This window comes from Marmota monax, unplaced genomic scaffold (assembly GCF_021218885.2).
Source record: "Marmota monax isolate L192 unplaced genomic scaffold, Marmota_monax_Labrador192_F-V1.1 WCK01_AAM20220418_F8-fsc00006, whole genome shotgun sequence".
NCBI lineage: Eukaryota > Metazoa > Chordata > Mammalia > Rodentia > Sciuridae > Marmota > Marmota monax.
This window is the reverse complement of record NW_026693712.1, coordinates 15,518,469-15,542,158: the sequence shown is the minus strand read 5'-3', so window position 1 is coordinate 15,542,158 and position 23,690 is coordinate 15,518,469. Positions and strand designations below refer to the sequence as shown.

Sequence of the window (23,690 nt, the reverse complement as noted above, 5' to 3'; positions counted from 1 at the left end):
CTAAATTGCTGAGGCTGTTCTGGAGGTTGTCCTTCTCCTGCCACAGCCTCCCAAATTGCTCAATTACAGACATGTGCCACTATGCCCAGACTTGACCTATTCTTAAAGGGAAGATTTCAGAAATGTTTGTATAGGATAAATAAGTGAAATGTAGCTAGATGATACCTAATTATTAAAGAAAAATGTAAGAAATTTATAACAATGTTTCTGATGATACTTAGGGCAGTAATACTTGCTTGATACCTAGTCCTGTATAATATATAAAACATGTGAGGGGCTGAGATTGTGGCTCAGCAGTAGAGTACTTGCCTAGTACCTAGTATTAAACAAATCTTCTTTGAATATACAGAGAATACAAAACAAAATATTGCTTCTGTGAGACCCCAATATTGAAGCTCTTGTTGATATTAAAAGTTCAATGAATCCTTATTTGACTAAATTTTGCAAAATACGGCTGAATTGTGTGAGCTGATCCATTCCAGAATTTGCAAAATGCTTCAGTGTGTATAATAAGTTTAGATAAGAACATAAGCAATTATGTAGTTGGAAATTTATACCAAGAAAGTAAAGTCTTTTTAAATTGTGGATTTAATTCAGACTAAACTGTAGCGAAACCAACATTTTTAAAATAGTCCTTTATTGTAAGGTGTAAAACCTTAGTACTATAAAACTTTGCAAGAATTAGTATTCTTTTTAAGAAGAAACTGAAGAGATCATGTAACAGAAGCAACGATTTCTAATTTGTCAAGACATGAGAGGCTTGCTCTTCTTCAGTTATTCTGATTTATCTTAACTTCAAATTCCTAAGGTGTTCAAGCAGTTAAAGAGTGACTCCCTGAGTAGAGAAATTTGAGGGGCATAAGGGAGTGGTGGGATGGTGGAAAAGATGTGAGAAGCACTCATTACAACAAAACATCTACCATATATGCATTTCTCAGTTCTTCAAAGTTATGGCCAAAAAAAATGTCCATTACCTAACTATTAGTTTGAAAGTGAAAATCAAAATGAAGCCAAGTTGAGAACTAGCAATTAATGAAAATGGCTTATGGAAAGGATGGTATGGCACATGGACAGAGTTCTCAGGCAAGAACTTTTGGCATTAAGAAGCAGTCTAATCTGAAGCCACATTACTAAAAATAAAAGCGAATTCCATGAGTGCTTTATAAGAGCCAGACACTGTTAAGCAAACCCATATGAAAAAACCACAGTGCCTGGTTTACAGGCATTATCTCCTTGTGCCCATTTTAAAAGTAAAGAAACTGAGGGTTTATAGAATCATAAATTTAGTCAAGGTGTTTTGGTCAGTTTTTTTTTTTTTTTTTTTTTTTTTGCTGTGACCAAAATACCTGACAAGCAAGTTTATCTGAGGCTTACAGCTTCAGAGGTTTCAGTCCATAGATGGCATAGTCCCTTACTATGGGCACATGATGGCTGAAGGGCAGAGCAGAGGAAAGCAGCTCACCTCATGGTATTCAGGAAGCAGAAAGACGGAAGGTGGAAGAGGTCAGAGGAAAGATGCACCTTTCTAGGGCACCCCTCCAGTGCCCCACCTGCTATAGTTACCACTCCGTCCATTCAAACTAGAATGGACTGATAAAGTTACAGCTCTCAGAATCTAATCATTTTACCTCAAAACAAGAGCGCTAGGGGGACACCTTATATACAAACCATAACACAAGGTCACACAGATGTTAAAACAGTGAGATTCATACTCAGGAAACCTGACTGCAGAGACCTAATTCTTGTCCACAATATAACACTAATTGTACTGAGCCTTAGTTTCCCCATATGAAAAGTGAGGACTGGATATCGAGACTAGCCCGGGCTAGGGCTGTAGCTCAGTGGCAGAGCACTTGTCTAGCATGTGTGAGGCACTGGGTTCGATCCTCAGCACCACATAAAAATAAATAAAACAAAGGCATTCTGTCCATACACAACTACAAAAGAAAAAAAGACTAGCTCCAGCTGGAATTCTGTGATTTGATAACAATGACAGGAGCATACTCCTTAGTGGTTTGTGTACTGGGTACACTGATGAGGACTGGCACATTTCCCTAAAAAGGAATGCCCCTGGGTCATATGCTAATATCAACCACTGTATCTATTCCTTTGCCCTCTACAAGCAGATAATGAAGTAGTGAGGCTAATTTGAGAAACCAGTCCATGCCCACAAGCAGTCACCCCTGGTTCATTCCCCTCTCAGCAAAAGTCTAGTGCCCTTGGATTTTCTAAGGGCAGAGTTTGCACTAAGTAAATATTGAATGGATCGGAAAATTCCATAGTCTCTGCTGGAAAGAGACTGAAACCAAATACTATTTTTTTTAAAAAATAGTCCCTACAAATGTTTTAAATGAATCAGTAGACCATAAGCTCCATGTGGGCAGAGACAGCACTGGCCTTGTTCACTACTGTTTCCTTTGCAGCTTAAATTGTGCCTCTTAGATAGTAACTGCTCAATACAAGCGCTGTTTTTACTGGATTCTTACAGTTCCAATTTTCCCTAAAAAGAACAAAATTAAAGTATTAAAAGCAAAGCCATGCTATTTGCTTAATTCTTTCTGTGGTTCTTTATTCAAATAGCCAACCTAAAATAAGTACCTTAAAAAGTGCTAGTGCTACAGTGAAAACATTCATTGTTCTTTCTTGTCTAGTTCAAAAGACAAATTAGAAATATATAAAGAAAACAAAGCCAAGTACAGGCACATGCCTGTAGATCCAGCTACTCAAGAGGCCAATCAATAACTGGGAAAAGGAACTGAACAAACACTTCACAAAAGAAATACAAATGATCAAAAAGCATATGAAAAAATGTTCAACATCTCTAGCAATTGGAGAAATGCAAATTAAAACTACACTGAGATTCCATCTTATTCCGGTCAGAATGGCAGTTACCAAGAATACAAACAACAATAAATATTGCGGAGGATATGGGAAGAAAGGTACTCTCATACATTGTTGGTGGGACTTCAAATTGCTGCAACACTATGGAAAGCAGTATAGAGATTCCTAAGAAAACTTGGAATGGAACCACCATTTGACCTAGCTATGCCACTCCTCAGCATGATACCCAAAGGACTTAAAAATGACACACTGCAGTGACACAGCCACATCCGATGTTTATAACAGCTCAACTCACAATAGCCAAGCTATGGAAACAACCTAGGTGTCCTTCAACGGGTGAATGGATATAGAAAATGTAATATATATACACAATGAAATATTACTCAGCCATAAAGAAGAATGAAATTATGGCATCTGCCAGTAAATGGATGGAACTGGAGAATATAATGCTAAGTGAAATAAGCCAATCCCCAAAAAACAATTGCTGAATGTTTTCTCTGATTTGTGGATGCTAACAGGGGAGGTTGAGGAAGTATATAATAGATTGAATTGGACAGGAGGTAATTGAGGGAGGGGGTGGGGGGGATTAGGAAGGACAGTAGAATTAATTGGTCATAACTTTCCTAGCCTTATATTTGTATACACTACCAGGGTAACTCTGTGTTAAGCACGACACAAGAATGGGAATCTAATGGAATAAGTTATACTTTATGTATGTATATTTTGTCAAAATAGCATTCTACTGTCATGTATAACTAAAATTTTTTTAAAAAATTAAAATTTAAATTTAAAAAAAGAGGCTGAGGCAGGAGGATTGTCTGAACTTAGGGCCAGGCCAGACAACAGAGCAAGAACACATTTGAAAAAAACAATACACAAAGAAAACGGTATTATTCAGTAGATATCTATCAGGCACCTACTGTGTGCTAATCAGGTGTAAAGAACTGCCTGATTAGCAGTTGCCACAAATAACATCAGGTGCTATGGGCTGGGCAACATAAAGGAAAATGTACAAAATCATTGACACTGAACTGTTCTAAAAGATTAGAGAGGAAGAACCTGGATTCCTAACTGAAACAGTCTTCAGTTATATCCTATGGCACACTGGTATGCTTTGATCAATTTTAGGATCTGTGGCAAGAAATTCATTAGTAATAATGATGTATATATTTTTATTGTAAAGAAGTGTAAACATTACCATGTGAGACTATGATTTGCTGTACTCCTTCAGTTGGAAATACCTGTTAGAATTTTAAATACATATACCCTTATCTCATCAACCCTACTTTAGGGAATCTACACTTAGAAATACAGTTGCTATCGTAAGGATGCGTAGAAAAGGGTATTTATTGGAGCCTTGTTTGCATAACAAAAACCATGAAACAACCTGAATAGCATATGGTAAAACTATTTAAAAGATGGGATGGGATCCACATCTGTTGATCTTGAAGGGCTTTTAGGGTATATTTATTAGGAGAAAAGCAAGCTGCAGAAAAGGGTATAAATGATCTCATTTTTATTTAAAGCAGACAAGCCAGCATGCCTTGCATGTGTCTATTTATCCTTGTGTGTTTACAGAGAAATGTGGAAAATAAGGGGCGATAGGAGAGGAAGAAAGGAATGGAGAGGCAGCGGAATAAGTTTATGAACTTTTTTTTCCTGTTTTACTGAAGGGAACAAATATATTACTTTCATAAAGTTTGATGAGACATTTGCAAAAATACTAAATATAAAAAGCTAATTCACAGACTATTTCTATAGTGCTCACCTGCACTCAGATATGCTTTCTTGGACAGATCAGGAGAGGGTTGCATGGAACTGTACATAACCCAGATCCTTCAAGGGCTCTGGAAGAATTCATGTGGCTACCTGTCATGTATCATCTAGCATATGGGTTGTGGTAGAAAGAAAATGGAGAACCACTATGCTATAAGCAACATAACCACAGACATTTTTTGATGTGGTGAACAGTTTTGAAAGCAGTGTTATAGGAAAATTAATCTGGCTGCAGAACAGATTAAAAAAAGGAGAGAGGAAAACAATTAGGAGACTACTGATAAGACTAATAAGTCTGAATTAGGGTGTGGCCATTTTTTTTTCCTGTTGTGCTGGTTTCTCAGGGAATAAAAACTCTTTCCTGACTTCTAGTCTTTGTTACTTACTCCCAACCCAGTAGTAGCATCTTTGTGGTCGCAGAAGTGTGTTTCTCATTATCTATGTTGATATTTTAACCTAAAATTCAAATTTAGGATTTTTTAAAAAATCACAAACCAATTATTAGTTCTGTTGTTCCAATTAGGATTTCATTAATTTCTCTGGTTTTGACTTTTGAGAATGTTTACATACAATAATCATGTATTCATGATATTCTGTTCTCTCTTCTACCCAAGTTGAGTTGACAGCATAAACTACTGTCTCCTTACCCCCATTTTAAGATTTTTGCCTCCTAATTCTCTAGCTATTTATTATATTTTGTGGCTGCTCTCTGGATACCTTCCAAACCCCTGACCGTGGTCCTTTCCTTCTTTTTTCCTGAATACTACAGCAATCTATTCTTAAATGACTTCATCTGATTTTCTTACTCTAACTAATATTTACTAATTTTGCATTTTTTCTTTTCTGTGACTGACTTTGCCATACTAAATTGAACTATTTACCTGCAACTCTTAGAGTGATAAATCTAACCAACTAACATTAAATCACTATACACACACACACACACACACACACACACACTATATATATATATATATATATATAGAATAAGACAAATCTAAAACATAAGCTGAAGACGGATAATTTTTAAATTCAGGCAAAACAAAAAACTGTTCCTCTCCTGTAGTTTTCAGTGATTAGATACACACTTATCTGAAAATCAGCTAAATTGATTTTTTGCTTGACTTTCTAGGTAAGTCAATACAAATGTACACACTAGACTCATCTGCTAGAATCTTAATTTTTATACCAGTGGAAAACAAAGAAGAAAGCTTCTGTTACAAAAAGTTCTAGAATGGAAATTTACCACAAGTTAGTATGTTGAGCAAGATTTAAAAAACCAACGTCTCTCATCCCACCAAAAAAAAAAAAAAGAAGAAGAAAAAAATCCCCCCAACAGGTCATTTTCATGCTTTAGCTACCATAATTTGTTCAGTGATAAATGAACCAGAGTTGCTCTAAGAAACTGAAAAGCAATCCATTTCAAAGTCTTAGAGCAAATTTAGAGACTGATAACAATTGAAAATACATTTATTTACATACACTTTCTGGCCATATACAAAGGCCACGATATTCACTATCTCCTATTTTCCTTTCTCTGCAATGATTAGAAGTATAATCCATTTCTATACATCTTTTTTATTTCCATATCATTTTGTTTATTTTGTATTACTGAAGTCTTACTATGTGCTTGACATTCTTCTAGAGGCTGGCACATCGGAGTACCAAGGCAGACAATATCATTGCTGTCATGGAGCTTACATTGTAGCGGGGGAACAGAGAAGACACAATGATATATAATGTCCCAGGTAAAAGAATTATGTGCAAAAGATGCTATTATTTTAGGTAAAACAGTCAGAGGTCTCTCTTAAGGAGTTGCCATTTAAAGTTGACACCTGAAGAAAGTGAGATTGAATCACATAGGTATCTCGGAAAAACATTCCAGGCAATATTTCCCAGCACTTAGGCTTATGCATTGAAGGTTCTAGAAAAAAGACAATGTTTCTCTTAGAGAAGAAAGAGATATTCTGTAAATGGCTATGAAGAAAAATAAAAATGTCTTATACCTCAGGTGCATATCCTGTTTGATGGGGCAATCCTTTTTACTCCTTGTCTTATATTGCATAGTATTTCGGATAACACTATACCATATTACTTTCTTCCTTGTGACAGTCTCCTGTTGCTCATTCCTAACTCATTGAATCAGCTCATTCTTTCCACCTTTCCTTGTTTTGTCTAGGATTCCTTGTTACCCCTTTTCTTATTTCAAATAGGTGAATCTGATCTCATTTCCCACTCATCCATACACTTTGCTCCCATCAGTTATGCCTTCCCAGGAAAGGAGAACCTAGAAGTACACATTCAAAAAGCAAATGGGGGGTGGGGGGAGGTAGACTGGGTATTAAGTGTTGCAACAGACTGCTCTCTGTGAGGCTGGGGATTCTTATCTTCTTTCTCTCTGTATGCCCAGAGTCTAGTTTGGTAAGTGCTGCTGCAAGTGTAACTGGAAGGACCTTTGAGATCATCTAGTTAGCCTCCCACTCCACCCACCTCAAGAATTCCTTTCCTAGAATGTCTCTGTAGCTTTTCCACTTACTAACACAATAATGAAGATAGGCTACTTACATATTTCCCAGTGTCTACAAAGAAGCACTTAGGTGTACAGAAGTCAACTTCAGCCAATCACCAGAACAGAAATTTAGGATTTTCATTTACTTTTTTCGTAGGTATATGACATTTCCCTCTGGCTTCCTTATTTACTCTGTTTTCTCTTTTAAATATGTCTGTGATACTCCTAAAGCATTGTGCAGCTGTTATATGACATTATCAATTAAAGTGTCATTTATCTTCAACATACTGAATTAGAAATTACTTATTTTTCTGCAATGATTAGAAGTATAACCCATTTCTATACATCTGTACCTACCCTTTAAAAATATTTCTTCTTTGATTAAAAATTTAGTGCCCACAGACTATACTAACACCAGCCCATGATACGTGCTTAGTGGTAAGAAGCCACTTGCCACCTAATAGAAAAATCTGCCAGTTCTCTTGGATAAAAGAAGAAAATCAAGAGAGTCAAGGCTAATAACAAGAATATAAAAAGTAAAACCATAGTTAGGAGTAAAGCACATCTGCCATGCTGTGATGGATCTTTATCCCCCTTTCTTGGCCACTGAAAATACTAATGGTCTTGGGGGGGGGGTATTTGAGAAAACAGGATATTTTAGTACAAACATGAAAAAACTAAAATTATTAAACAGGCTATTTTCACCAAGAAGTTCTCTCAAAGAATTTCAACGCTAACAAAATGGTTACAAAAGGTATATCCTACTTTTGAGAGCACTGCATGTATTTTTATAATTTCAAAGGCCAGGAGCTGGAGTTTTAGTTCAGGTATAGAGTGCTTGCCTAGCACATGTGAGGAACTGGAACTTCAGCACCACATAAAAATAAATAAAATAAAGGGATTGTGTCCACCTACAACTAAAAAACAAATTAATAATAATAATAATTTCAAAGGCCAGGATCTACTCATCCTAGCATTTTGTGAATATTAAACAAAGAAATGAATTAGAAAATAGTATTAACAATGAAAATTCTTGATTTTTTTAAAGTACTATCAGTAAAAGCAAAATTTTCTTTTCAGGTTATGAGGATTAAAAGTAGAAAACAGGCTGGGGATGTACCTTAGTGGCAGAGCACTTGCCTAGCATGCATGAGGCCCTAGGTTCAGTACCCAGTACTGCAAATGAAAAATAAAATAGAGTAGAATATATGTGAATTTTATAATATAGCTATAATTCTATTATTTCTTGATGGTAAATAGTTTTAGCATATTTGAGTTGTTCTCGCCATAATGATTGTCAAATAGTCAATTCCCTTATACACTGAAGAACTTGAGTGAGAAATTAAAACTGCTTTGAAGACTGTTCTAGGAATTCACACATTTACTCTGTATCTGTTATCACGAAGTTCCCTTTAAGCCCAAGTCAAAGGTCTGACCTATCTTACTTGAATATAAACACTTACAGGGGAAAAAAAAAAAAGTCAGGCTTAGAAGTGAGTAATCTCTCATTTTTTCCTGCACTATGGTAAGAAAAGGGAATATATAAGCTGTTTGCATAAAGTTCCTTGCTACTTAAAGCAAAAACCAGAACTTAACCACCTAACATCACTCATTTCAAGTAGTCACCCAGCAATGCTATGTACTTATTCTAGGCATATTCAAAACAGAATCAAACATTTTCTGTAGTAATGTCTACATGGGTTCTTTTAAATTACCCACCACAAAAACAAATGTTGTAATTGAAGAGAGGATTAAATTTCTGGAAATATTCAGCTCATTTGGATTCACATAAATAAGGTCAATGATCAAGCTAAGGAATAAATACATTTTCTTATTAAGTAAGAACACTTAGGTGTTACTGTAGTGTAATGAGTTTAATTTTCTTTTATAGCCAACAAGGTGTCTCTGTAGGCAATTTTCAGTCTCCCAAGGTGGAGGCTTTAAAAAACAATATTCATTTAGAATTTTCTTTTAAAAAAATCAATATTATAATCACACCATCCTTAATAAAGCCAGCTGAATTCCAGATCACAAACTTCACATAATGTTTTAATTAAAAATTTTAAAGTTTCCATCGATAATTTGTCTTACATTAGTATGTTTAACCATCTAAACTGCCATTTGTTTCTATGCTTGCATCCATTTTATATTTTTCAATATGTATATGAATTTGATGTCTGGCTTAATCCATCAAGTTTATGTTACTGACAGTTTCTTTAACCACTTGATTAATTTTTTTTAAAAGTTAGTAAATATAGCCAAAGGCTTTATAATCCTCCCAAAATTATGCACAAAGGACACATTTTACTATTCAATATATTCAGAAGATATTTTGTATACAGCTTTGTGAAATATAATAAATTTGAAAAATTTTAAAGTGGATAACTTCACTTTCAGACACACTAGTTTCTTAATGACAAAGAATCTTTGCATATTTGGTTTTTGTAAGAACATCAGATAATTAAAAAATACCAGAAAAAGGATATTCTAGCATTTAGTAATAAAAAGATAACTTTTTGTGTTAAATTAAGTGGCATACTTAAAACGTAACAAAAAAATCCACTGAAAATCTCTGAAAGAACTACCAAAAAAACAAAACTAAAAATAAATAAATAATGTGTGTGTAAAGATAATTATCTTGGCACTTTCAGTTTTTAAAAACAGTATTCATGACCCTTAGGGAATTACACATATAAGACACTAAAAACTGTCCTAGTGCTTGATAATAGGAAATACCTACACCACAGACATAGATAACATAACTATTGAGCCAGTGAGGGTCTTGCTGGTTTGAGCTAAGTAGACTTGGCAGAGCTTTAAAAATTCCATCTTGCATTTTTATAATGCTTTTTTAATTTTCAAAGTAAACACACTATCAGGCAAGAATGCTGGGTGCTCTGTTTTACAGAAATTGAAATGAATGGAAATAAGTGATTATACAAATATATGCAGAGGCTTGATCACATTTGTCTTTTATATATTGTATTTAAACATTAACTATTGATAAAAATTATAAAGGATTCTTGAGGAATTTCTAACCAAATATTTCATACCAAATATGAACTATTTACTTTCAGATCAGTAATAAGATTCTTTTTTTCTTCAAATGTCTAACATTTCTCCACCTGTAAAATTAAGACAAGTAACAGCTGCCTTGTGTCCTACATGGATATTGACAGAATCAGGGACTTAATATAGAAACTAGAATACAAACTTTTGCCTGAAAAATGCTTAGCATAGTGCTTCTACATAATTAATACTTGATCACTATTAACAAAAAAGGTTAACAAAATATAAAGGGAATATGGGCACAATATTTTTAAAAAATATAAACTACCAAAATAACTTTTATAAAACACTTGCCCAGTCTTATTATGTCATATAATTTGTTTCAGATCTCTAGAAGAGACCAAGATGTTCAAAAGAAGCCTCCTGGAAACTTAGATAACTGAGAAACTGGTTATTCACCCTGGCTATACCACTAATTAATTTTTGTAGTCTTTCCCTAAACACTTGTATGGATCTCAGTTTCTCATCTGAAAAAATGAGGGGGTGGGAGTAGATGAGTATTCAAACCATTTTAAACTGTAACCTAAAATCATGGCAACAAAATAGGCTCTGAGAACCCAGAAGCCCCAGCTTTTGAGCTCTAACTATAGCAATATTTACATTTTACTGTGTATGTACCACCAACTATATTATTTTTAAATCCTTTCAGAAATACCAAATCTGTGAGTTTATTTTTTTGTCTCATACTTTATAATGTATAAAGAAAATGTCAAAGAATGAACTACCCCAGTTCCTTCACCAAATTGAGAGGTTTAAGAAGATTGTAGAATTTCAGAGACACACACACACATTTTGAAAACAACTAGACAGTTGTAAAGAACTTTTTGTTTTTAAACTCCAAATCATCGTAGTACCCAAAGTCATATACTGGTTCAGCTCAGCCTTAAAACCTAGGTCTTTTCATTTTTAGTTTATTGTTTTTCTACTATTTCTGTGATTGAATACCAAAATCAAATTGTCACAAAGGAATCTGAGGAGGGACATAAAGCACCAAATTTTGCATCTTAAAATGAGGAAACTTTATTCCTAATAATTACAAAAGAAACATTAAAACAGTAACATAAACAGGGTCCATAACAAATGGCTGGTAGAGCTTTAAAGTTCAGCATGTGACAATCATAAGGTCATAAGTCATAGCATTGCCCCAACCACCATGAAATAATAAATCATGTATTAAATTGGATATCATTTCACAATAGCTTTCAAAATTGGCTATCAAATATACTTTCATAATAGCTATGGCTAAATATTATTATGGAGAATTATGAAATCAACTAGAATTAGGTTAGTTTTATGATAAAAGAAATAATATTATTACAACAAACTATGTGCCCTAAACACTGGATACTTAAACTCTTGAATTATTTTTTACAAAAATTAAAATTCAAGATAAAATAATATGTAAATATCTATAACAAATCATATCATTAAACATTTTTTCTCTCCATATATGTGTGTGTGTGTATATATATTCACACTATAGGACATATATATATGTGTGTGTGTGTGTGAATAAATAAAAAAATTCTAAAGAGGTATTTTCACAAAACTTGCTATATTATAAACACCTATTGACGCTTGCTAAAAAGTATTTTAAAGCACTCAAAATTAACAGTTGGTAACTCTGAACAAGTATGCTTAAGCATGCAGCTCTACCAGATAAGCTATTAATATTTAAACTAGCCCAGAGATAAAATTAAGGGATGGCACATTTTCATTCAAAATAACTGACTGTAAGAACTATACCATAATATAAATACTTTAAATGACTAGCACTTGCAGAACCTCACAATTTATTCTGTATATTTGCCATTAAGAATTTGATATCAAGAACTATGTAATGTTTTGAACAGCCAACAATAAAAAATTAAAAAAAAAAAGAATTTGATTTCCTTAATATATCAGCAGAGAAATCCATAACTCACAGAAATATATTACCGAAGAAAAGGGTTACACTCCAGTCAGTTAACAATGTATCATAAATGCACTATTAAATATGATATGGTTAAATTAACCTAAGACATCATTATTTCCACTGTTCAAATCATTATATTTTAATTAAATAGCAGCCCAAATAACAATGGGACAAATATGAACCTGATCTTAGCAGAACTAACCTCATAGAAAGTAAAGTATTTATTCTGTCCTTATTTTGGTACTAAAGCATAGGAAGAAGAACAAAATAACTTCATAAACAACAAGGGCTATATTGCCACAATTAGCTTTACATTTCCACTTTATAAAAGAAATAATTGTAATTCTAGTTGTTACATTCCCGTTATAAGCACAGCCCCAAATTACTTTTATTACTCTCTCTCTCTCTCTTTTTTTTTTTTTTTTTTTTGCAGGCAGGGGGATAGAGGAGACAATCAGAGATTGAACCCAGGGGCTCTCAACCCCTGAGCCACATCCCCAGCCTTTTATTTTTTTTATTTTGAGATAGGGTCTTGCTAAATTGCTGAGGCTGGCTTTGAACTTGTGATCCTGTGCCTCAGCTTCCCAAGCCACTAGGATTACAGGCATGCGCCACTGCACCTGCCCCAAATTACTCTTCTTAAACCTCTAAATTCATAACAGTATATCCAAATTGGTGGTTTTCAGAACTGTTCTTGATATTTCTTAACTTATCGACACTATTCCATGCCTCTGTTGCTTCTCCTCCTTTGCCCCTTCCCTACTGGGGGGAGGGGAGAAAGGTTGAAACTACCTGTCTACAACTAATTTTGAGATGTTATCAATTAAAATATGTAAAATGAAAAAACTATCAACATTACAAGTTACATCCTAATTTAGTTAGGCACAGGTGATAACACACCATTCAAAGGGAAGGGAACACTTAATGAATCCTTTTAAAAATATCAAAATTTTCCTCAGTTGGTTTTCTGAAGCTGAAGAAATAACATATGGGTTTTAAAACCCTTTTGTAGATGTCAATAAATAGTTGATTTTCAGTTTTAGCTTAATTCAACAAAATATTTCCTGAAAACTCTTTGTGCACCAGGATTCACCAATATATATTTTGCATGACACAGAAATATGGAACCAAGTGCCCATTAATTTGGTAAATACTGATAAGTACTGCATTACACAATTACTTTTGATGAAAATATTACCAAGATAGCTTCAGAAGTAATACTATTCAATAAAAGCCTATTTTGTCTACTTAAATCACTCACAGTACAACACAAGAACTCACTACTAATTAAAACTTGGTGTAATCACTGAAGAAAATAAGTTTTTAAAAACCATGACCCAGACCTATTCTAAATGTAATAAAAATTAAGATTTCATAACACACCCAGGATATTTCAATCACCTCCAGGTCAGAGTGGACTAAGACATATATAACTATAACAAATTAATGCCGATATTCTTTCATATATTAGGCACTCATGCTAAAATAAACCATTTGTCTCTAATCTGTCCTTCTGTCCTTCATTAAAATATCAAAAGCCCATAAAGTGATCTTTAATCACATGTAAGTTTTACTTTAATACAATTTGCATTTACTCTACATTTATGCAAGGTGTATGTCAAAATATCACAAAACTTATAAACATTTAATAATATACTGAAAGTAACCAAACTAAAATATCTGTAACAAGACAGCATTAGAAATACAAATTAATGTTATTATAAAAATATACAGAGAATAACCAGAGAAACATCACAAGAAGTCATTTCAATAAAATCTAAATAATTGCTCATTACATGTTTCTGTATTGGCCATTCCACAATTAACTGACATACCTGAATACATAATGTGTTTTAAAAATCAATTGTACAGCCATGACAAGGTATAGATTTTTTACAAAGAAAAAAAAGCTACCATAAAGCTAACAATAAAAATAAGTAAGCACCCTAAACGAGATTACTTTTAGAAAGTACTTTATATGAATATCAAAAACACTAAGCAAATAAAAGACATTGAAACATCCATTTTTCACAACCTTTGGAAAGTTGAATTATAGTCCTCCCTTTTTCATAAAACCTTTGATTGACGTTAATAACAAAAATGAGAATGGGACAGGATTTGTCTCACTCATCCTGTGTTTGTACAGGTCTTCAATTTAATTACTTTTATAAAATTAGACTGATATGATTAATGAGAGACATTGCAATTTATATAAATTTTAGTAGCTTCATTAAGTGCCAATCTTCAGAGCCCTAGACTAAAACTGAATCTACAAGTTCATCCTGTATCACTCTCTCTCTCTAAAAATCCCACTCTTCAAGAAATGGTCTAACATTTCAACATCACCCCAATATAAAAGCTATCATTCCTAAAGCAACTTATTTCTCTGCTTTTATTCCAGCAATTTCACCATTAATGCTGAGGTAAAAAAAAAAAAATGTTGAAAAAAATACTATGCAGAAATGTGCCCTCATCATTCTTATGTTTATGCTATTTTTTTAAAAAAGCATATCACATTAGAAGGGCTAACTCCTTTTACTTAAGAATGAATCTAATCATCAGTTAACATTTCTCTAATGTTATTATCAATGAATCTTAACCTTAAAAAGAAAATGTTTTTCTATGCTCAACCACGATATTTGTAATTTTATTTAATATGCTAACTACATATTACCATGCACTGACATACCTGAAGGATTTGCCTTCTCCCCCAAACAGAATGTAAGGCATTTGTTAACATTCTGAAGAAAAGCAATTTAGGTAGCAGTTAAAGAAGTCAAATTATAATGTTCTCTTTTTTTAAAACTAGAAAGAATGCAAGTGAAATTATCAACAGTATTTAATATTATTATATCTAAAATCAGAATGTCAGTATTCCATCAAGTTGTGGCTTCAACATGTTGATTTAGTTGCTGACCACTCAGGGTTACTGGTCATAGCTAATGTTTGGCTAGAGACATGTAATATATAGAGAAAACAGGCAATTTGAGTTATATCATGGCTGTTGTTCAGAAACAATAGACTAATTCAATGATGGTTAGAAAAAGAAACACTGTTTCAATTTACTTGGGTGAAGCTTTGTTCTGAGTAATCCTAAATTCCCAGTGCTAAATTAATGTTATAAAGTATAAATTTTCTAACATTACCAGTTAATCCTGTATTAAAGCTTTTTGTCTTTTTGTTAGGACATAGACTAGTGATTATAATTCCAAATAACACATCAACATAAAAATGATAATTTTACCAGGTATTAAAGAACTTATAAACTGCCACATTGTCGTAGCCCTGCCTACCTCTCTAGAGTTATTATTGAGGCTCAAATTAAAAAAAAAAAATGTAGAGACACTTTATATGTCATTAAGTACTATAAACATTAAAGTATCAAAATTATTTTTAATGATTTAAGGGTAACCTATGTTCAGCTAACAATTATTCTGCATATCCCAGATTGTATAAGGCATAATGAAATTTCAGTGAATGGAAATTTAAGTTTTGTTCCATGTGGTTCCCCCCGACCTTATAGGAAGAAAATGAAAACAATTCTATGATGATTATCAGGACAAAGAATTTCCTAAATGTATTATTTTTCTTTATATAATTACATGTTTTATAAATCTATTTAATAGCTTCCTACAGATAGCTTAGTCAAATTAGCTGTGCTTACATCTTCTAAGAAAATCAGGCACATAAAATTTACTTTCAAAAATTTGAGATTGAAGTTTTAAACAGCATGTCTTAATATTTGAAGCAAAAGTATATGCAAGAATCAAATCTAACTGGAAACATTGAAAACTTTCAAGTCATAAAGACAACAATTAAAAAGGTGAAGTAGTGTTCATCTTAACAAAAGATAACTATTGAATAATGGATTACTAGGTAGTAGTTTGAGTTAAGATACAGAAGCAAAGTGGTTTTTCTCCTCTTGTTTCAAAAGAAGAAAGAAAGAAACTCCTAAGCCTTTAAGGAAAATAGAATAGCTGAAATCTAAATTTTTTCCCTAATAAGAAAAGCTTCCTACATAAAGAGAAAAAGAGATACTCTTTGTTTCTCAATGCAAGGATAACTTTCTCAGCAAAAGAATTTTTAAGACTTTTAAAATCCTCAATGACTAGTTAATCAGAACAATAAACATCACATTTAAGAAAAAATTAAGTCTACTGTCTTAAAAAAAAATGATCAATATTGTCACTACAATCTACATTTTCCTTCACACCTAGAATGGAAATACAATCTAGTATTTATGTGACTTGAGGATGGGGCACAGGATAGAGAACTTTACCTACACATACATTTAAATTTAGAACTTTTTTCAGTAATTCCATTTTGATGGACCTTTTTAAGGTAAGTCGGTGTACTTAAAAGTGACTAAGAAAAAAAGAGAAATCAAATGATAGCTAGGAACTGAAACTTAACAATTTTGGCTATCAGTTATCTGCTTGAGAACTTGAAGGGACATTTAAAAATAAAAATTTGTTTTGCATGCTGCAACCAATTCCTTTCTTAAATTTATCAGCAGAAACAACTTGTCTACTTTAGGTAAGGAACCCTATGAACAAGACCCATATCTAAAAAAGACTATGGTCTGGCACACTGTATAAATGCATTGCTTTAACAATTTCAAATTCTCATTCTTCAACAGGTTCAGTTTGAAGAACAAGACTCATTTTTAGTACTAATTTTAACCCTTTAATCTCAAAATACTTCACAAAAGTACAAATATAGCAGCACAACTTTTGATTATATAAGTATTAACGGTATTTTAAGAGCATATTCTAAAACAGCTGAATCAACATGCACAATAATTATACTACCAGACGTCACACCCCCTTGAATTTTTACTGAAGATACTTGTTACTGAGCAATATTATTTTAAAATTTTCAATACTGGCCCATGTGACACTGAGTATCACTATTTCATAAAAAACCTAAAATGTTTATGTCTGAATTACTTAGACTGTATACCATGCCTAATTTCAAAAGATCACTCTAGGCAAAAACATGAATTTCTGGAGAACATACAACCAAGTGATTTTTTTAAATCTACCAACTTCTCTTAAACATATCATTCTTAGAAAATAGAAAAGTGTTAATCTGGCTGGGAATGTAGCTCAGTGATAGGGCACTTGCCTACCATGCAAAGGCGCTGAGTTCAATCCACAAAAATCCAGTAAAACAAAACAACAACAACAAAACATACAAACAAAAAAACCCAGCAAAACCATAATCTTACCTTGAATATCCATTAGAAAAAACTGAGCGACTAGAGAAGTTCATAGACCCCAAGGAAGTCAGGTTATCATCTCCAGATCCTTGGCATCTATTCCAATTTTCTGAACCAACAGGAATTGGTGGAATGACATTAAAAATAGGCTTCTGATCCTGTTGTTGAGAAAGAGATGCTGTATTCATGTCATAGTGGTACATCTGTCCTCCAGAGGTACTCACACCATGAACAGAAATGGCAGACATTTTATTACCAATTATATTTGCCCCAGAAAAGCTTGCCTGACAGTAAACTGGGCCCAGTTTCTCTTGCTTAATTACCCCAGGGGTACAGAGTTCAATGAAATCTTCTTTTTCTGTTTTCACTTGGGGCAGTGGTGCACTGTTGGGGCCTGATAAGATCAGATCTCCATTATCCTTAATTTTGGGTTTAGTGTCCGGTAAAATGAGAGGCTTGCAGTCTTCATTTGAGTTTCCTTCTAAAGGGAATGGATCATCCTCTTCTGCCAAAGGAGAAAGCAAACAATTTTCATCTATCAACAGGTCTGATCTCCAAGGACTCTCATTCATCTCTTTACTTGGGGACCCAGAAGAAAACTCCAAATCCTGTAAAATGTCAAAAGTGCTTTGGTCTGTGGTATACAGCTTCACATTGCCTTCGTTGGTACCAGTCTGGCCCTTTAGATTTTGCTGTTCTGAAGACACATCAGAGTGAGTTTTAGGAAACTCCTTCTCCGCAGGGGCAGCAGACACAGCAGCAGATGCTGAACTCTTGGCGTTCTCTGGAACACTAGTCGACCTATTGAGGTTTTCAATACTTTCTTCCAGAAGCCGAAAGTCTGTTTCCCCAGAGGAAAGGCTGATTTGGCCCTGCTGTGGGAATCCCAGGTCATTTCCCATCACTTTTGTTTCTGTCTCTCCCATGTACAGTCCCATTGAGAGTGAAACTGCTTTGGACAGATCTGGCTGTTGGGCATGGCTTACAGAGCCTTTTGAAAAATCAACCAAAAGTCTTTGCTGCTTGGAGTCTGACTGAGAAGCTGCAGCCAGTGAAGTCAAAGATGCAGAAACCTTCACAGTAGCTCCTCCCCTTAGCGTTTTATAGAAGTCCATCACATTTCCCCTCTCTGAACCAAGTACACTGCTGGGGACTTCTTCTCTGTTAGGGGGTGTTAATGATTCTTTGGAGTCCATCAGCGAATATCAGCTACAAAAAAAAAAAAAAAAGATGGAAAACATAACAAGCTGTAAAGTTACATTCTTTCTGTGATTCGATTAGTAAGAGACAGCCTGATAAATGAAGCTTTTAGTTAACTGATCAAATTCTTTGTTATCAGAGTAGTTTCATGTGTTTCAGAATAAAAAGCCATATCCTCTGCTCCCATTCAGTGTGCCACATTTTAAAGTACAATGCCATTCATTTGCACAGCTGAGGACAAAATTGTATCAAATTAAGCTTGGCTATTCATCCTACCACTCACTGAAGAACGTGTAGCTTTGTTAATCACAGATATTATAATTCATTACATCTGATTATTCTAAATGTTCAAGTTGATGTCAAAGTATTTAATTTCAAAAAAAAGTATGATCATTAAAATTCCTACCTCTTTTCAATCAAGGCTGTTTGCTTTTCTGAGAGTCAATATATATAACATCCAATAAATACTACACTAGAATTCTCTATTCCTATATTATTCCCAAGTTCATCTCCTACCAACTACTCACACATCCAAAACTTCTATTATAACCTACTGGTTCATCATGTTTTATTTGAGAAATAAACAAGACTGAATTGCTCTCTTCTAACAGGTTGGGAAAAGGCTCCTATTTTTAACCCAAATTTCTGACCAGATGTGCCTGGTCTAATATTGCGTATCTCAAAATTATATTTTAGTTTTTCCAGATTTTAGATATATGACTTAAATGTATATGGTCAACTAAAATTTACATTTCAGCTTCTCACTACAATTTTACCTTATTTAAATGTGACAAATAGAGCTGTCTGACCCTTATCATACTTCCTCGTAATATCTACATTAATTTATACTAATAGTTAAGGTACGTTTTTAAAAACTGCTTAAAACCCTCAGTATGAAATATTATTATATCTTTAAGATTTTTCCTTTCCAATTATCAAAGTACTGAAAAACAGAAAACCCCATTACTAAAATTACATTCACATAAATCCAAGTAGAATAGCATTCAATAAAATGCTCAGAATAATTTTCTCTGCATTCTAAACTTTCACCTATTCCAAGTCTGAGCTTATTCTCGACGGGTTAGATTGTTAGTACAAGTAAATATAATTCAAATGTTCTAAAAGGGGGCAAAGACTTTGATAAGCACATTTGGGACATTATTGTAAAATCCTGTCCAATCAAAGGAAACTTTTCCTTTATGAAGGCGCTAAGAAGCCTAAACGTCACTGGCCCTCAATGAAAAGGGGAGCGTGACGAAGAGAGGGGTGGGGACCTGCCATCACAAAAATCTTCAAGGTAAATTGCGTAGCTTGCCTCCCCTTCGCTGTGTTTTATTTGATAAGGATCACTAAACACAAGGTATCAAATGGAGCCTAATGAATTTCCATGCTGCTTTTTTTGACAGCTGCCTTCAAACCCAAAACCATAACAATACTTCATAAAACGAAATGCCTCTCTCAAGCGACATTACCCCCCCAGTTTAAACTGCAAATGACTCTGTCACATTAATCGTCCCCAATGAACCATACCAAGGGGTCTTAAGTGGTCTTACAGGGATGCAGTTTTCCGGTCCGCAACCCTAAACGTCAAACTAGCACTTGTCAGAAATCTCCACGAAAACGCTTACAGTTAGGGGCCACCTGGAAAAGTGGGCTCGAAAATGATGCCAAAAGCTAAAAAACAAGTCCTTTGGGGGTTGGGGTGGTGCGAGGTTAAGAGACGTGTGTCCAGACCTGTTGAGTTTCCTCTCCGACACGCCCACTTCTGCCAGATAACGCCGGCCCTGGCCGAAGTCTCCAAGTTGCAGGCTGTCAGCCCCCTGTGCGTACACTCTCACACACCCCGCAAGCCCGCCAGAAACGAGGCGCGCTGGAGCCTTGACAGATACCCGGGGCGTGCTCGGGAGCACCAGTGTGGAGAGGAAATATTTTGGGCTTCCCCGTGGAAATGGGAGTCCCGGCGGACCCCTTAGAGGGAAAAGAAAGGGGGACCTGCGTGGGAGGATAGGATTTAAAACCCGGGCTGCTGGACGAGGTTCCGCTCGCAGTCGGAGCTCAGGTTCTTCCCTCTCGGCTGGGCCAGGGACAGGCGGTGGAGGGAGAGGAAGAGGCCAGCGCTGTCACCCGCGCGGTGCCCTTTCGTCACCGACACCGGGCCTCGCCAGCCCCCACCCCCACTCCCCGAGGCTAATAAAAGTTTGCAGGCTGCCCCGGCGGCCCTGGGGTCGGCCTCCGGCCCCGGGCGACACCTCGGGGGAGCAAGCGCCCACACCCGCCCCAGCCCCCACCCCGCCCGCCCCTTACCTCTGGCAGAGGCGCCGCTCACCCGCCACTGTCCTCGGCTCCCACCGCAGCCGAGATAAACAACTTAGCGTGTGAAAGCGGGAGGAGCAGAAGGGAATTTTTTTTTTCTTATAAAAGGAAGTAAACAGCCGCCCCCTTCTCCATAGGGGGAGGGGAGAGCCCCTATTTCAGAAAGTCTCCCATTTCCCGGCTGACAAGCCTGCCCCCAGCTCTCTCCCGGCTCAGGCGCGCGCGTCCTCTGTCCGGCACCCCGTCGCTCCAGCTGCGGAGTCTCCTTCCACCCACTAGAATGCGTCCCCGACGGGCGGGCGGTGACTCGGGCTCCAGTCACAGATTCAAAGCTCGCAAAATGGAGGAGAGGGAGGGAGCGCGGACACGCGAAAGGGCGCCCGGCCGCTGCAAGCGAGCGGGACCGAGCGGGGGGCGGGCGGAGGCGGCGCCACGGCGCGCACACACACGCGCTCCCACTCCACCCCCGGCCGCTCCCCGCCCGAGGGGCCGCGCGGCGGCCGCGGGGAACGGTGCAACCTGTTGGCGACGCTCGGCAACTGCAGGGGCGCCCGCAGTCCTGGCCCCCACGCCCTCCGCGCGGCCCCAGCCACCGCGGCCCGACGGCGCCTGCACGCTGGCGGCCCCCGGCTTTGGCCCCGCTTAGGTCTACCGCCCCAGAGCGCGGCTTCTCCTCCCCCACCCAAGGCAAAAGAAAGTGAAGCAGCGGGGGCCAACCTGGTCTCGCAGGGGCAAGCTTAGGAGAGAAGCAGAGTTTCTCTAGTTACTCTTCTCGCTGCCACCCCCCCGCCCCCGCCCAACTCCGTGGCTCGGGATCCACCGGGGAGCTCGCCCAGTTCCTCTGCTGCAAGCGCCAGCAGCGCCCCTGCGAGTGACAGCGGGCGGGTTAGGGGCGCCGGGGCGCGGCCGGCGGCAGAGCCGCGGGGATGGTGCGCACCGCCGCCCCTCGGCCGAGTTGCGCGAAGTCTGTCACTTCCAAAGGGGGTACAGGGTTGCACGGAAACCGTGCAGTGGCGATTCGGCCGCGCTCGGGGCCGGATCGCCCGACACGCCCTCTGGGGAGGCTTAAGGTAGAGGAGAGCAGAGGAGGGGGTCAGCGCTTACGTACTCTGGACCCTGCGGGAGTCGCGTGCCGGCAGGTCCCCCACCCCCGCATCGTCTGGGCGGCCCGGTCCGCAGCCGCCGCGCTCCCGCACCCGGAGAGAAGTTGCAAAGCAGAATCCACCCTCCCCCGCGCCCCGTCCGTCCCCCACCCTCTTCCCCGAGTCTGTAAGAAGGCGGCGGCGGCGGCGGCGGCAGAAGAAGGCGCCGCCTGCCAAGTTCAACCCCCATCCCTCCCTCCCTCCAGTGCGCTCACACTCGAAGGAAGTTGCACGCCAAATGCAAAACCTCCGGCGAGCTGAATTTCTTTGCACTTTTAAAATTATGATTAAGGAAAGCAGGGGGTGGCAGGTTTAAAAGCAAGTTGCAAAAGAAATAGTAAGTTGCTGGAGAAGTACGTCCTCCACCCAGCCCAAACTCCTGACCTCTCCTTCCACCCCCTCCAGGGCTCAGGTCCAAGTTCCCTGCGGGGGCCCCCCCCCCCCCCCCCCCCGAATCTTGACATTTGCTGCCCTCAACGCGTCGCTCACTCTTTCGCATTCGTGGGACCCCTGCCCCTCCAAACAAAACAAAACACACGCAGATTTAAAATGTCAGCATTAAACTCCCTCCAGCTGTTCCCGTTACACCCTCCCCCTCAGACCAAGGGAAACACGTGGCCCATCCCGGAGGAGAGAGGGGCGTAGGGCGAAGGTGTTAGATCGTAAAGCCCCCGCCCCAGCCCCCTGCCCAACTCGCAGTGTCTGGAAGGCTTGGGCGATGCCGGGACCCACCCTCCTACCTTATGTGGCACACATTATGATTTTTTTTTTTTGACTCGGGTAAGGTTGTGCGGTGTTGCTTGAGGGTATAGGGAGGTAACTTTTGCGCCCCCACAGGTGACAGCGCTTGGCAGCTCCTGACGAGAGCGGGGGCTGCCGTAACTCCACCTATCCCCGTGCCGGGCCGCGGCCAGAGCCACTCTTTCTGGCCGAGTTCCGACTCTGACGGCGTCTGCTTCTGCTCTGACATCTTGGGGGCGATTAAGGAAGCGCATGCCGGAAGCCGCCCGCCGCCATCTTGGTAAAGAGCGGTGACGCCAGCCCATCCCGCGGCCACCATCTTGGCAAAGGTTCTACCTTGGGGCTATCCTAAGTCGCCTTTCTTTGCTTCTAAAGGTTAAATGCTGTCCTGTGTGTTGTGTGCTATGTAAGAAATACCTCGGGTTTAAGCAGGCCCCTTGTCCGGAGGCGATCTATGGGGCACACATCCAGGGGCCGCCATCTTTGCAAAGGAAAAGGCGCCTGTCTCAGGAAAGAAAAGGGAACCAAAACCTGTGCCCACGCAAAACCCTCATCCAGAAGAATTTTTATGAAGAGTGATAATCCAACTCAGTGTTGACAAACACCACTTTAATATCTTGGAGAGAGATTGCTATCCTCATAAAGTGCATGTCAACTGGAAGGAGGCCCTTGCCTTGGATGCGCATAGTGGACAAATAAGTATTTATTTAGATAACTTTACTTTGCCTACTTGCCAGTTTTTCCATCTCCTGAGTCGGGAGGACAAGAATCAGTTCTCTTTCATGGCTTTGGTCCCCAGTCTACCAATAGTCTTTTTCATGAGGAAAAACTCAACCCAATCCTACAATAATTTATACATGTTTCTAATAAGGGATAGACAAATGTGAGTGGTGGGTACACGAGGTTAAGGAAATAATTCTATAAGCTGGGCCCACTGTGCTGACCCCCACATGATTGTTTTTC

General features: G+C 37.9%; 1 protein-coding gene across 6 annotated transcripts in view; it reads right to left on the bottom strand.

Moving 5' to 3' along the window:
* Nr3c1 (nuclear receptor subfamily 3 group C member 1) overlaps nucleotides 1–22,939 on the bottom strand; it is a 110,623-nt gene extending 87,684 nt beyond the window's left edge. The window contains exons 1-2 of one of the 6 annotated variants that reach the window (XM_046460074.2): nucleotides 22,727–22,939; nucleotides 17,341–18,540 (exon numbers count right to left, since the gene is read on the bottom strand). In XM_046460074.2, the coding sequence (XP_046316030.1) occupies nucleotides 17,341–18,527 (1,187 nt within the window). In that variant the 5' untranslated portion in view covers nucleotides 18,528–18,540; nucleotides 22,727–22,939. Of the gene's footprint in view, nucleotides 1–17,340; nucleotides 18,541–20,265; nucleotides 20,683–20,835; nucleotides 21,190–21,561; nucleotides 21,698–21,952; nucleotides 22,069–22,726 lie in introns of those variants that run through there. The other 5 variants (XM_046460072.2, XM_046460075.2, XM_046460071.2 and 2 more) reach the window with 5 other exon arrangements.
* Between the last annotated feature and the right edge of the window lie 751 nt (nucleotides 22,940–23,690).